Here is a 16,053-nt window from a genome sequence, read left to right as displayed (position 1 = left end):
CTTTGAAAATTTGCAGTGAATCCAAACATATTGCAAGTATTTTACAGAAGAGGTGTAGCAACCTAATTGGAGTTGATGCATATGAATTTCTCTGCTGTTAGCCAAATTGGAAGAAAAACAGTGGTGCTTTTAAAAAATATGCACGTGAGAGGATAAATTTGTATTTTTAATTTGGTGCAGAGCAGCATTTTGTGGTTTGCTGTTTTTTGGTTTGTTTTTATTTTGAAGGGTGGGGAGGAGCTTTCAGAAATGTGTTTAAGTGCAGAGAAGAAATACCCCTGAAACAGCTGATTTTGAATAGCACTTTTCTGTATTTATACCCTTGAAAAGCATTGGGCTGTTCTGTACTCTTGGAGTATTTGCTTTTAGATGCACCTTATCTCTGTCAAGTTGTCAGGGTTTACATTGCATACTGGTTATATGAGTTGAGGAAGATGTCATTCCCGATCTCAGTGCCTTGACTTTGGCCCTGTACAGAGTTTAAACACATACAGATTTCATTCTTGCCATAGATAATAGCTTTCTACTGACCTTCACTATAAGGAATTTCTCTGTAAGAGGGCTATGAAGTTTTCATTTAAAATGAAGCAAGCCCCAGAAAAACCTTCATTATTATCATAGTCCTGTGATTTCAAGAGAAGCTACCCTGCGTAATAGAGGCAGCCTGATGTCCTTACTAAGCAGATGACAAGGTTGTTTCCTTTCTTCTGATGAGTAAGCGTGACAAAGTTAGTGAGCTTTAGTTGGGTGTCAAGAAACTTCCTGAAACAGAAATGAAAAATACAAAAAGGAAGTGTCAGAGAGTGAAACACCTGCAGACATGGTAAGATTGTTTCTACCATTGTTAGATCAAATTTTTCAGATATATTGGGGTTCACTGGTGTGTTATCTGTCACTGTAATATTTATTAAGCATGTAGGACTGGATTCAAGTAGTTTAAGGCTTTGCATATTATAGTTTATTTTCACTGTTATTTGACTTGTTTTCTGTAATTGGATTCCTTGGGCTCTAACAACAGCTTTGCTTCCTCGCAGCGTGTTTTGATTTTATTTCTTCCATGAAATGATGCATTTACCCATCAGTGGTCTTTTCCAAGATGTTGTTTCGTGATACTCCCAGCACAGGCATCATGTAAAAAGAGAAGCATCTTTTTAAGTGCTACACAACCTGTCTAATAGAAAATACAATTTGGAGGAGGCTTACAGCCTGTAAAAGCAGGTACCAGGTGCTCTTTACTATATAAGCCAGCTGCAAGTCTGGAGGATTTTTTGTTTGTTTGTTTTGCTTGTTTTTTCTTCTATAAAAGAGAAATGGGAATAAAAGCTGCATACTCGGGTGCTAGCTGGGTTATTGCTCCTTTGCTTGTTTGGTTTTTTAATATCTGTGAGTGGAGTGGAACAGCAGCAGCAGTCCTTGTCTTTAACCCGAAATCATAAAACTGTAGTTGCTGAGCACCGGAGGCTTGAATATAAAAAAGACTAAAGGGGACAGAATGTGAAAAGGACTAAAGAAGGACTCTTTGCATGTGTGCATCCCTACAATCAGCATCTCTTCTAATTGTAGCAAAGTTCAGAGCTTTGAAAGGAATTTGAGAAATTCTCTGATAAACAATGCTGAAATTCTTTCCTCTTCAGTTTCCTTTTCTTAACTATGTGCACTATAAAGCAATCTCTGCTACTGAAGAAGTTTGACAGGTTCACATCCAGCTGTGGAATGTTTTGGAATTTTTTTTCTTCATCTATTAAGCCAAAACTTCTGGCCTGGTAGTGAGGTTTAACCTCTGCAGCTCATTAGAATGAAATCCTAGAGTGGCTTTGGTTGGAAGAGATCTTAATGTTCATCTAGTTCCATCCTCCCTGTTCTGGGCAGAGACACCTTCCACAAAACCAGGTTGCTCAGAGCTCCACCTAACCTGGCTTAAACACTTCCAGGGGTGAGACAGCTACCACTTTTCAGGGCAACTCCTTCCAGTGCCTCACCACCCACAGTAATAAATTAATCTAAACTTATTTCCTTTCAGTTTGAAGCTATTCTCTCTTGTCCTGTCACTACATGCTCTTGTAAAAAAAGTCCCTCTCCAGCTTTCCCATAGGCCTGCTTCACATTCTGGAAAGCCACAATCTGGTCACCCTGAAGCCTTCTTTTCTCCAGGCTGGAAAACCCCAACTGTCTCAGCCTTTTTTCCTAGGAGAGGTAGTCCATCCCTCTAATAAACTTGATGGCCCTCATCTGGACTTTCTTTGACAAAATACAAGACCTAATGCATTTGTAGTTGTATTTCTCCTGAGAAAGATTCAAGAAGAGGGGATGCTAGTGACCAGACAAAATAACTAATGTAGATTTAAGAAAATATACTTTAAACTTTATTTTCCCCCACAAAGTCTGAACAGTTGCCTGGACTGTTTAGCTGGGAGGGTGAGTGGTGAGCTAGGCAGAAGTGCAGCTGTAAACCCAACATCCAGAGACTGTATTTAGGATGACATGGTAAAAGGACTGTGTAAATTCTGACAGTGACAAAGAATTTGTTGGGGGGAAAGTCAGGTATTCTTTTTTGGCAACTGTTAGAGTTCTGGCCACGGGTTTGGCTGTTATCACAATATGGGGACTTGTACCCTTAAATCCTGTAGTCTCTTTAGTGCTGTAACTGGTCTGTGTGCATAGTACATGCTCTTTGTCCTTTTTCTGCACTTGGTGTATGCATTACTGAAGAGCCACAAATTAATGGTGCTGGAAATAAGCTCTTGTAATAAAGAAAATGTTGAACTGTGAGTTCTTGTCTATGTTGAGGCATTTGGGTTTCTCTTAAATAGGTTTGTTTCAAATTCAGTTTTCTTTGTGTGGCCCTAATTAGCACTTAACAGTAGAAGTACTATTATCTAAAAAATGAAATCAGGAAGCAATGTAAGGAAAACTCAGTTAAAAGATTTTATCTCTATCTTTCTAAGAGCTAATGAAGAAAACCATGCTGTTGGTTGGTTTTTGCAGAGTAACTACATGTAATGCATTTTGTGGGGCTCTTAATTGGCTCAGAAAATGCTTTGCTTAGAATACTTTGTGTGCTTCACTGTATGGTTGTTGAGTAGCAGATTTCTTTGAGTAGATGACAACAGTATTTTGTGATAACGATAGCTGTTCTTGGCAGCGATGACTTGCTGCTGCTGTACTCTCAGCGGTCTGTGCTGGGACTTGCCTCTAAGTCCCTAAATATCTCGGGACTGACCTGCTTATCCTGCTTTTCCTTGGTTTTCATCAGGATATGTCAGGCATGTCCTGTGCTGAGCCACTTTACCTAAGTCTGTCTGTTTTCTCAAGCTTAGATTCAAAAGAAAGTGTCTGAAGTGACAGACTTTCTGTGTGTAAGTGAAACATGATCTTTTGATGGATTGTTTTTTCCTTTGTTCATGTGCGGTTTTTTAACTTTAATGAAGAGCTGCTGAGATTAACTGCGCTGTACAAAGACATGAGAGAAGCAATATGTGTACATAATTTGAAAAACGCCCGGTGCTTTACAAAATAATTCTGTTCATTCCGGTTATAGGGAGTTTTGAAATAAGGAAAAGGTGGTAGAGCAGTTTAGCTGTCAGGCTACCCACCCCCAAATGCAGACTCGAGTGATGGGTACGACGACTCAGAATGGTTTTTACCCCTTGTCCGACACGCTGACCGGGAGGGAGAGGCAGGTTCTGCTGCAAGCGCTCAGTTTTGTCTCCCGGTGCAGCAGCAGCGGCGGCAGTGCCACCTGCGGGAGCTGCGCTGGAAGCGGTGCCCGCGGCTCCCAGCATCCCGGCAAGGATGCGCTGCCGCCGCTGCCAGCGCCGCCTTGAGTGGATTTCTGTCCACATTCTGCAGCGCTGCGTGATTTCCTTGTCATCTTGGGCAAAGCTGCGTGTGCAACACTGCTAAAAATATTTTCAAAAATACTCGTCAGTGGTTCAGTTTTACAGAAAGAGAAATAGCAATGGTTAATCATAGTAAGGAATTTCCTACAAACTGCGCTGAGATGACTTGAGTTTGAAAGAGAGTGCTTTACCTGAGCTGAGAAACTCCTGTGATCAGCACAGAGTTAATGCATACATGCAGGAAATGCATGCATTTCACCAATTAAAGCGGATGTCTTTCTGCTTAGGCTTTGAGCATATGCTTCATAAGGGTACTTGGGGAGTGTCAGTCAAGGTTTTGATCCCTCTTCCTCCTCCCACAAGACCCTGTGGGGAGTTTTCCTCTTTGTTTCACTTGGCATAGAAGCAGCATATGCTGTTTTAAGTAAGGAGCCTTGCAATGTGGTTGGACACAGACCAAAAATTGAGTATAGCTCATCTTTTCTAGAAGTTCTGTACAAAGTTTGAAGGAGAAAATATTGTGTCACATGCCCTTCTAGACCTCATATCTAGCGTTACTTTGTAAAAAACACACTGTCATGCCTTGCAGACTGAAACATGGTGATTAGCTGTTGAACTTGATCTTTTAGTGGGTTTGGAAAACCATGACCGAAACCTTGGAATAGTGCTGGGAATGGATTCAAAAGTTGGAGAGATGGGAGGAGGAAGACATAACGCGTAGCAGTTAAACCACAGAGGAGCCAGACAGCTAATTCTTTACATTAAAACATTTATGATGTTTTTCACATTCAAACACTGTGAATTTGCAGTAAACCAGAATGAAAGTGACAAAGAGATTCTGTGATTTGGTCTTTGCCTGCTGGCAAAAAGTTAAATGTTTTGGATTGGAGCCACAGTATGGATGATTAGTTCCAGAAACTAGGCAGAGGATGCTGTAGATTAAATATGTTTTGAAAAAGTGGGCAGGAGAGTGATGTTACTGTGACTTTCATCAATGGGCAAGTGTGTAAAGGAGGTTTTGCTCCTTCTTGCCAATGTAGATCAGAGGGTCTTGTTTGGACCAGCTCATCTCTTGCTGCATTTGTCTTAAGTGTCACAGTTACTGCCTTTCTGTGGAAAAGAAAGTGAAAGGATGGCATGGTTTGGGAATGTCAGCAAAATCTGTAGTATCTTACCAAAAAAAGCCCACAAAATCCAAACCCCCAGCTCCAGCAAAACCCCTCAAAGCTGGAACATTTTGGTATGTGTTGATGTGCAGGGGGGGAAAGACTGGAAGATTTTTGTGGGACATTGTTGAAGAAGGAAAGCTGTAACTCACATCCAGAGTGCTGCTGGAAGGGAATGGAAGGAGCCATTAGAATTCTGTGCAATTTTTGAAGGAATAACTATGAACTTGAAATAACATTTGAATCTTAATCAGGTACTGCCATATTACGTAGGAAGGCTGAGGGGTGGTGGTGAATAGGAGCAGAAATGAGGGCTTGGTTTATGTCCTCATAACTGCTATCCCTTAGGTCAGTGTTATTTAGGGTTTCATTCAGTGTCACTTCTTGGTTCATGTGAAAGAACTGTGTTAGTGTTAGCATATGAACTTGTTTTATGGCTTATGTGACCTGGGATCAAAGCTATTCTCGTGGGGTTCAGAGCAGCAAGGCATCTGCTCCAGAAGGGATTTTGTAGGCAAACAAAATCAGGGACAGATGTCCTTATTCTCTAACAAAGATGGTATGCAGTGTTTAACACTCAGATGTCAGAGCCTGAGTGTGTTGATGTGAGGATGAGTTTTACCGTAGCCATCCTTGGAGTTTGGAGTTCATCCTGAAACCTGAGAACGTAAGTGCTGGTTTTGGGGTTCTGTGAGTTGTTTTACATTCAGAAATGCAACATCCAGTACCATTCATCCAAGAAGGGGGGCTGGCTGTGCAGGCTGTCTCTGGGCATCTTATTGTCCTTATTTGTTTACAAAATATTTTATGTCAAAAAACCTACTAGTATCTATTTTATTTCTACCCCCCCTTGCACCTTTTTTTTAATTGCAGCAGAAAGAACTCATCTAGATACTATTTTAAAAATAATCCAACAGACAGCTTTTCTTTTAATGGTACAGTATATAATGTAGATTTTCAGGAGTTCAGTTGTTTTACATGTATTCATGTGTGTATAAAGCACTGACTATTTAATTTTAATCTGTAAAAGGCTGCATTTAAAATTGTATTAAAGTATTATAAGGGAACATGTATTCTGATGGTGAATAAAGTGACCACAGCCGAATCTGATATTAATGTTGATTGTGCCTATGGAAGATGGGGGAGAAGTGCAGTGTCTGTCATTGAAATGTGACTGTTGAAATTTGACAAGTTTCTGAAGAAATCCAACCAACTTTCTTGAATATGATCACTTCCAGCTAAATGGAACAGATATAGACTAAGGGCCAAGGGTTTGACACAAAGGAGGAGGGTCAGGTTAGATTTTGGTTAGTGATGATCATTGTTCAACATAAATACATAGCTGAGCTCCATAGTTACATCTGCAAACAGTCCTGTGACAAACAATGGTCTCTTTCAAGTGCCTGGATGCTTTTTTGAGAGTATAGAAATAAATTTTTCAAAGAATGAAAGTAGAACAGAAGTCTTCTCTCCAATGGAAATTGGTCCATGAAACTTTAAATGTGAAAATTGTGATTAATAGTGATTTTGAATAGTTGGAAACCCTTGCTGATGGTTTTCTTTTATTTTTTTTTTTTTCCGCAAAGTACAGTTAATTAAAGAGGCAAGGAATATATTTGTCTGTGAAACTCAAGTAATCCATATTTTGTGTGACCATGATTTTTTTGAAGTGTTTTTTAGCCTCCCATGTGCTATAAATTTGAATGTTTTACTAATTCACCTACAGCACACTATTGGCTTAGATGCTGTGTTTAAAGGATCTTATGTTTTTCATAACGCTAAAGCTGATTTGCAGTTTTTAGCAGCTCAGGATTTTAAAAGCAAATCAATCTACTGGTAGGAACAAAAAATTTCTTGAACTAGGACCTCCCAGTATGCCTGTTTGGGTGGCCCTGGCTGATTATGGCCCATGAAAATGCATGGTCATACATCTGACTGGTTTTGGTTGCTGTTAAAAGAATTTTGCTTAACTGAGCAATGTAAACAGTATAGCTGTGTTTATTCATAAATTATCAATGCATATGTATTTCAAGTTCTCTTACTAGGATGTTCAGTGAAAAAGTGCTCTAAGCAATAGGTAGCAGTTTTGACTAATGGACTAAAAAATACAAGGTACCTCATGGACTACTAGAATAGCTGAGCCTGAGATTCAGAGAAAATTAGAACTATTTCAATAATAATATTGCAAGAGTATTTAGAAGGGTCTACCTGGAATGTTTTCATAAGGTGCTTAAAAGCTTTAGGATACTACAACTACTAAGATTGTCTGGATAAGTGGAAATTATTTGTATAGAAAGTGAGCCAGCATTATTTCCTTTTACATTTACTAGCAAGCTTGTACCCCAAATGCTACTTTTTGACTGAATGTTACATGAGTCCAGCTTGGCCTTACTGCAGAGAGAGGGAGATTTAGTTTCCTCATCTGGTTAATACTTTTTTGTCAGAGATTTCCTTCCTAGATTAAAAAGAGGAATTGTAGAAGTAAAGGAATGCTCAACATTGACTTCTGTTTCTTGAATAATTCAAAACTTGGTGTGTTGCAGAAAACAACAGCAGAGTTCTCTATTTCTTTTTTTTTAAGTTTTTTAGTACATTCTGCAATTTCTAGCAATAGCATGGAACTGGTTTGCATTAATGAGACAGAAAAGGGGAAAGGTATTTTTAAAAATATATAGATTTGTATACTTTTTAAAGAATTAATAAAACACTTTTCTGTGCCATGTTACTGGACCTCAGTTTTTAGAGGTAATGTTTTCAGTTGACAGTGAATTGGAAAAGTGCTGAAGACTGTGTCATGTTTGCACCTGGTTGTACAATTCTGGTACAACTCATCTCCTGTAAACTTTAGAAGAAGCAGCCACAAATTTCAGACTGTTTCATTACTGAAAACCATTACAGACAGTGGCAAGAATCTTTGTGGGGGGAAACTTCTTTATGGAAAGGGTTTTTCAAGCATTGAAACAGGCTGGCCAGGGAAGAGGTGGAAATACATGGAGATTAAAAGACACATAGATGTGGCACTTAGGGACATGGTTTAGGGGTAGACTTGGCAGTGTCAGTTTAACAGCTGGACTCAGGGATCTTGGAGGTGTGAGAGTTTCGGGACATTGTTCTGAAGATGTGTTTTTCTAGGCACAGAAGGTGACTTTCTTTAAACTGTAGTAGTGTGTTAAGCCCTTGCTATCATGTTTTGTAATGCAGAGCTGCTAAACTGGCGAGTCTGTAGAAAACCATTAGTGGGACTGTAGTTTATAAAATTGCCATGGATTATCCAAATGAGCTGTTGAGACAGAGTTGTTGTGGCAGTGGCAGGCCTGAACCTGTTCAATAAATACCTTGGTCTGTGTGCAGTAATTGAATGATCCAGCTTTCAAGTTACTATTCCATTATTAAAAATGACAAGGTCATTCAACGCCCATTTGAATCCCACTTGGTTTTGTACTGGGAATGATAGGTCATGCTCCATAGCAAGGGATAAGCACAGGAACTCCATTAAATTCGCATAAATGACTGTTTGGGTGTGCCTTACTTGCAGTAAAATTGCTTTCTGGTTTTGAGTTTAGATAGCAGAAAAGCAAGGCTGTCACTTCCTTAGAAGGCCAAGTAGAAAATGCTGGCCTACTTTAGACAAGGAAAGGTTTGACTTACGTAAATAAAAATCAGGGCAGAAGAGGCAAGAAAAAAGGTCTTTTTTTCATGCTTCTATTTAGCACCTCTACAAAATGTCAGTGAAGAAGCCCAAAATTATTTCTGAGACTACAGATCTTTTTTTGTCATTAATATGTTAGTAAGTGACTCTGTGACCATTTTCATGGTGAAGTTTACTTAACATATTTATTTCAAGTCTATGCAACTCCAACCAACCAAAACCAGAAAACAAATATGTGAATATCTGTTTTTCCATTTTAACATATTTTTTCCTGAATAAGTGATATTAAATTATTTATTTAAAATTTAAATAAAATTGATTTTGTATTGTAAAATTAATCACAGAAAGTAAATATAGTATTTATTGATGACATTTCTTGTTTCAAATATATTGTGTGATTAACTGGTTCCTATCAACTTTACTAGTAAGTCACTGGATAGCTGAAATTTGATTTATAAACCTGTGTAATGTTCAGAGAATATGTAGTGCATCATTGAATGCAGAGGGTTAGACACAAGCTTGCCAAGTTTTAAAATTAGTTGGTGTATTTGTTCTAGCCAACTGCTTAGTGATGATAACCATAGATAATTAAATCTGAGTAATCTGTTTGAAGAACAAATTCATTTTTTAATTGTCTTGTGGAGAGTGGGTTCTGTTTTACAGCAGATTTGTAGAGGAGTTTGGAGACCCCGAGGTTTTTATACTTGTTTAAGCCTCTGTTGTGGTCACAATTGTTTGTTCAGTTTGTGGCACTGTCCAGCTGTGTTTTATGAACTCATAAACCCAGACCTTCAGGTGGATAAGCATTACAGCTATTAATTTGGGGGAATTAGAGAAGATGTTTAGCTAGCTCACAGTCTTCACTTTATGTACTGTTATGTGGGTGAAATATCTCTGTCAAGGACAAAGTAATTCCTGAGGAAGACATGGTGGATTTTATCTTGAGAAGAGATGAATTGGCTGATCTAGAAAATCATACAGAAAATCTAGTAGAATTTCCATCAGCTAAATAGAAATTAATTTCTACCCTAAGAAGTGTTAGTGGATTATAGCCTCATGTGTGTCTGATATTTCTAAGTATTTTGCATATTTGTGAATTAAATATGACAAATATACTTGCCCTGGATATAACACCTGAATTACTGTTTTACAACTTAAACAGCTTAAGAAATCCTACAAATTTTGTATAGTTTGGTTGTAATGTAAACCTAAGATCTTTATTGGACATTAGGGCACAAATGTTTTCATTTTATGTCTGAAGATAGGATTCAAAACAAGATATATGAATTTGAAAGCAAAATAATTTAAGAAGGGAGGAAAAAAGGGCCATTTATTTGAGTTCAGTCTCAGTTCTGCTGCAGGGTTATCCAGTGAGGTCTCCAATAATTCTGGATCTAATGGCTGTCTTTAAAACTGCATGCCAAATCTTCAAAATTCATTAGGAATTAGGGCTCTACTGTGACTACTTCTGATGCTGTGCACTCTGTACAGTGCTGTACACATCACTGAACTGTGTGGATTGTCAGCTGAGATGAAGTCCCACTTGGCACACAAACTCCTTCAGACAGAGAATCATCCTTGTTCTGATTTGTCTGGTCTTGGTGCATCCTGTCTGATCTTGAGGCTTTCATTATGTAAAATGGAGTGTCAGCGTTGCTGGTGATGGAAAAATATTCAAAGATGCCGGAAAGGAGGATACAAAATCCCAGCCAGTGTGTGGTGGCCAGATGTTGACCGCTGGCCAGTACCACAGAGGGTACATAAGGTTGCTGTAAGAGGAGATGTGTTCACTGCCTTCCTGAGCAGCCTTTTCTTCTCTGCCCACTGCTATGCTGGAAGAAATATTGGTGCTCTGCAGTGCAGTAAAGCTTTAATTTAGGGGATTTTCTGTTTGATGCAAACTGCTGTGACCCTCCAGATGGTCACTCCATGGTTAACTTCAGCAGTACCTGAGTGTAAGCAGCTCTTCCATCCCAGTTCAGACCTCTCACTCGAAATTAACTGAGGCAGAAAAATGTGTGAAATCAAAGGCAGAAGTTCACCATAACTTCTGTAATTAGTGCTCTCAGGTCTGAGGGTCTTTTTGTGCCTGCCTGCCTGGTAGAACATCCAACTGAGAGCCTCCTGAATGGTGCTGCAGTTAATCCTGAGAGAAGTTTGTCTGTTTACGCTTCTTACACCCAGACACAGAAGCGATGAAAGCTGAGAGCCCATCCTTCACAGGGGCTCTGGAGCAGGGGAGTGCCTTGCTGAAACGTGCTGGTTTTGATGGAAAACTCTTCTTTGCCTTGTGTCCATCAGGTTCTACTAAGCCTGTGTCTGCAGAGATGCCAGATAAAACACCAGGTGCTACAGAGCCTGTGCCCAGAAGTGAAGGTTAGTAGTTTTCTTCCATTTTTTTGTCTATTGAAAAAAAAGAAGTGCTGTTTGGATTCTGTGAAGAATTTTTTGAAGTTAAAGACTGAGTTTCCCTTGCTGGCCTTAATCTTAAGTGGGGGGTTGGATCAGTATTATATATGCATGTTTATCTAGATAGCAGGAAATTTTTACTTGTCTTTGGGTAACCTCTCCATCCCTCCCTAGCCCAACATCCATGATTGTACTAAAATATATAATAATGGGGAAGTGCACTGCTAGGATTTCAGCACTGGAGATGTTTTGTCCCATTTGCTACAGAGATCTTAACTGATCTTAAGAGATGTTAACTGAAGCCAGTTTTTTGTATGGGATACTTGAGTCTAACAGAACTAAAGCTGACATATTTAGGATATGGGTTGATTGATACAAGGAGGAATTGTCTGTGTGATTTTCACTAAATCAGTGGAATCTTGAAATGCTCAGTCAGACTATTTTGTTTCCTCTTGAGGTCTATTAATTTTAAATTTCCACATCTGAAGGTTTGGTACTTAGTTTCAGGGAAAATTCATTCTTTGAAGACAATTGTAGCCCTGCCTGATTTGATTCCTTCTCCAGAAGCACTGCTGGATGTGTCATTAAAGCATTTTATAAAAATTTGCTATTTCGTGTGAAGTGAAATTTGCTATTTCATTGTGAGGTGTTTCTGACAGTATTGTGTCAAAACTATAGTAGCTCTTTTATATCCTTGCTTTCTAGATCATTGCTGTCCTCACTCAAGGACTATATTAATTAAAATGTGTGGTTTAGTTTGACTAAAGTTTACAGCTCAGGATTGTTTCTTCTATGCCTTAAGACAGAGGTCTCAAAGTTTAGTTTAAAGTATTTTTGTAGATTTTGAAACTCAGTTTTGGCATTTGAAAGGCATGGAGGAGCAAGCTGCAATAATAATTTCAAGAAGTGCATCAAATATAGCAGAGAAAGGTAATTCTCTTCATGTAAAGGGAGAATTAAAATTTAAATTTACATTTAAAATTTATTGTAAAGCTTAATATGTTACTGGGAGAACTCCCAACACAAGGGGAGAAACAATTACAGCTAGTCTTTTAAAAACTGAGCTCTCTCATGCACATGTTGTGTGTCATCCTTATAAATAAATGCTTATGCTAAAAGCACTGGAATGAGTCCAATTGAAGCAAAAGCCTTCAATAAAATATAGCCAACTAAAATGATGAGATTATTCTGAATCTTCATTTTCAAATTGCAGTTATCATTGTACTTTGTGATAAGAGGTCATGAAGTTATTCCAGAATCAGTATGAAATATCCTTGCTCAGTTGGTTAGAGCAGGATGCTGATAATGCCAAGGTCACAGCTTTAGCCCCTGTATGGACCATTCACATTAGAGTTGTACTTGCTGATGCTTGTGGGTCCCTTCCAACTCAGAATATTCTGTGTGATTTTGTGTGTGTGCTTTAACAAATGCAATGTTTACTAAAACAAAACTTTATCCAGGTTTCATCTGGATGCTTTGTTTTTAATTGCTCTTTAGGAACTAATTTTTAGATTAAAAAAAATAAGATGAGCTAATGAATAATGATGAAACTGCACTTAAGAGACCTGTTTTTTTGTCTTGATGAAAATGCTCTATTATAGATAAAACATTCTAATGATATGAAGTCATGAGTGCTGGAAGTTAATGAGAGGTTGTGTTGTTTTATTGTAATAAATACATTCAAAATGTTATGATAATGTTTACTGAAAAAAGATCAGACATATATGACAGTGGCTGCTGCAGCATGGATTACAAGATAAACTTCCATAGTCAGTCTTTGATCATATACATCTCTATTTACTTAGCATTTATACAGCTAACTGGTATGTAGAAATATTTTGCTGGTATTACTGAGTCAGAATTGAGAAGTGGGAGTTTCATTTCTCATGATTAAAATAGCAATGATCCTTATGTGCGTAAACATTTATGTGAACTTTTGTAATTGTTTCCAGAAATCATAACAACTTATTACTGCTTGTTTTTTCCCCCAAAAGAAATATTCTTGCAATCATTGGTTAAAAGAAAAGAAAAAGGTGTATTTGTTGTTACAGATTTCTAACAATTAACCTCCAGTGTTCATCGGGGTCAAGTTGGGTTGAGCAAAGTGTTGGCAAGGAACTGATTATCTGGAAACTTTGAAAAAGCCAGTGTTGCTTTAACCTAGCAGTGCCCCTCCCTGCCCCTGACCCACTGCTCCATGTACTCCAGTTAAGCCATGAAACACACAGGAGCAGACAATTGAGAAAGGAGTTTCCTGTAATTAAGTTACTGTAACTTAGTCCTTGACTGGAGGGTCCCCAGTGGGTGGGCAGACTGTTTGCTTTTCTGCCACCTCTTCTGTCAAACCTTCTAGAGTCAACAGTTGTATTTATAAATGTCAATGCTTGCTTTGTGCTATCAGGAGAAAAAACCCAGGACCTGGAGATTTGGTTGTTGCAAAGATGGAAGTGTGTGCATATCACACAGGGAAAAATACTTTTCAAGAAGCTTGTCTAGCTATCAAGGAGTGGTAGACAAACAAATTAAAACAAAAAACTCCTCTACCACGATCCATGTATAACTATTTCTTAACCGTTTTCCTTTGGCAAAGCTATTATATTCTATTTACAATGGATGCATTTAGAACAATGTACTGTGTCAATACCAGGAAGTGGATTGAGTGTATTTCTGGTTTAGCTTGCAAAGGAATTAGCTTTTTTTTTTGCTTGTGTTTGCTGAAAAATCACTCTTAAACTTTTAGTATAGTTAACCGCTGGAAATGAGGTTACGACAGGAACACCTCAGCCACAGCTCAAATTCCTCCTCTCTCCTTTGGAGAGGCTGCTGTGATTCACAGTGGCTCATGATGGTATCTGGAGCTGAGGAGTTAACTTATGTGCAAAAATTCAGGGGAATGATTGTAGAATTCTTTCACTACAAATTATCTGTTTTATAGGATTAAAACCTTTTCTAGCTTAACAAAATTTTGATGATACTGAAAATTTTTTCATAAAACACAAGTGTTTCATCCTGTGGATAGTGGATTAATTTTTTTTTGTCCTGATACCCACGAACAGCTGTTCATAACAAAGCTAGGCTTGCTTCAAAGAAACCAGACGAGGTCTACCTTAGTATCTCTTTGGAAGATTCCCAGACACTAAGTTTTTTGGATATCAGTCAAGTGCTACCTTAGCAGTAGCTTTGTGCAAAACACTTAGAAAATATATATGAATGTGGGAACCTTTATTCAGTTTCTCCAGTCAGCTCGAGTGGTTGTTTTTCTGTGCCCTAAAGTAGGCATATTTGAAGAAGACATGAGGATGTTAAACTCCCACAAAGTCTTCTTCCTTTCCCTCTTCCCACACCAACTTTGTCATTAAGTAAGAGGCATGACTTCCCACAGCTGGATCCTCTCTTACTGACTTCATGGTCCACACTTGCATCCTGAAGGAAACGAATGTTACACCTGGACTTTATAAACAGCCGCTGACAAATCCCTGTGGACGACAAGCTTATGTCATTGTAAAATATCCTACAGCAACAAGCAGTGGTTTTCCTTGCATTGTGTACCTGGTGGCACTAGTGGGAGCCTGCCAGCTCTTTCTGTTGCTGCTTGTGATGTCTCATTGCGTTTTGTAACTCCTCTGGATTAGCTTTGTGTGCTATTTTTGCTGTAATGTGCAACATTGCACAGGAAAAACGTGCAAGCACAGCCCCATGGATCACTTCAAATGCAGTGAAGAAAATAGCATCAGTATTCCTACTTCCAGATTTTGCCAAGGCTGGCTCTTTCATGGCAGGAATGCCAGGGTGTGGTTGTATGGGTTAGGAAGTGCTGCCTTTTGTCCAAGTGCTGCGTGGGCTTTCAGTGCATGGAGAAAGTTGTTGTTGCACTTTATTGTTACTGCACCCCTTTTAAAGAAACACAGAAATAGATGGGAAAATGAAGCATCTTATCTAAAGCTTTTTCTGATCTTAGGTGCATGTGAAGTTATAGGAAACTGTGGTGATATTGCACTTGTAGGCTTAATGGTAAGTCACTGGGCTGAGATGGGCACAAAAAAATCTGTGTGCTGACACTGTGTGGGTGAGATGGAACATGGCTATTTATGCAGAAGGTGGTGGACATTGTGGACTTCCCTGCAAAATAATATTGTGAATTTTTAAAAATCATGAGTTGGAAGGGAGACGAAGAGAAGACAGCTCCAAATAAATGAGCCATTGTAAACTAAGGAAAGGCCTTTAGCTGAAAATGGTTGGAAGCTAGAAAAGGGATGGGGAAAACATAGTACATGCTTTTATATCCTCACTATCCCCAGTAATTTAATTTTTCTGTGCCAGGTTATTCCTTAGTTACTATTCATAGCCTCATTTTGCAGCAGCTTGTAATGCCCCCAAGATCATATCTTGATGGAGGAGGAAGTCTCTGTATAAAGACAATATCTGAAATTCTTAACCCTAGTGTTTATAAAAGGAGGAGATGAAGCCTAAGTAGATTTGAAATCTGATTGGAAATGGGAGAAAAGCAAAGTGGAAGGGTGATGAAATTGGTTATTTTGTTTCATACTCCTCACTAAATTGTTGGTTTGCCTCTGCACACTGCAAGAGGGTGGCACATCCTCCTTTGAAAAAGGGGCTGTAGGCTGTTGTCACAAGGCATAATGACTCTTGTCATAACTCTTGACATGTGGGCGAGCCTCCAGCCCACAGAAGTTGAGCGTTCCCAATAGCTGAGCCAGTCCGTGTGCAGCCCCTGCGGTGTGCAGTGCAGCTCATGTTCTCTGCTGGTGCCTGAGGCATTAAACCACAGCTTGGAATCCACTGGCTATTTTCCTGAAAGCCCTTTGGTGAACTGCCTTAGTCACTGAGCCACTCTGGCTGGGTCCCACTTTCTTTCTCAGTCGCCAACAGGCTGAAACCAGATGGGCTTCTAAACTCAGCTCAGTGAGGAGGAGGAGGAGCAGGAGGTGGTGGCTGTCTTGATCGAGGGCAGCGAAGGGCAGTGAGAGGC

The 16,053-nt window shown here is 39.0% G+C and overlaps 1 protein-coding gene across 2 annotated transcripts in view; it reads left to right on the top strand.

Moving 5' to 3' along the window:
• The window catches only part of PLEKHG1 (pleckstrin homology and RhoGEF domain containing G1), a 125,525-nt gene that overhangs the window by 25,978 nt on the left and 83,494 nt on the right, over nt 1-16,053 (top strand). For both annotated transcript variants that reach the window (XM_058021159.1, XM_058021160.1), the window contains exon 3: nt 10,956-11,030. In XM_058021159.1, the coding sequence (XP_057877142.1) occupies nt 10,982-11,030 (49 nt within the window). In that variant the 5' untranslated portion in view covers nt 10,956-10,981. The remainder of the gene's footprint in view (nt 1-10,955; nt 11,031-16,053) is intronic.

The sequence above is a fragment of the Melospiza georgiana genome, chromosome 3 (assembly GCF_028018845.1).
Source record: "Melospiza georgiana isolate bMelGeo1 chromosome 3, bMelGeo1.pri, whole genome shotgun sequence".
In the NCBI taxonomy this organism is placed as follows: Eukaryota; Metazoa; Chordata; class Aves; order Passeriformes; family Passerellidae; genus Melospiza; species Melospiza georgiana.
This window is presented reverse-complemented; position numbering and strand designations above follow the sequence as displayed.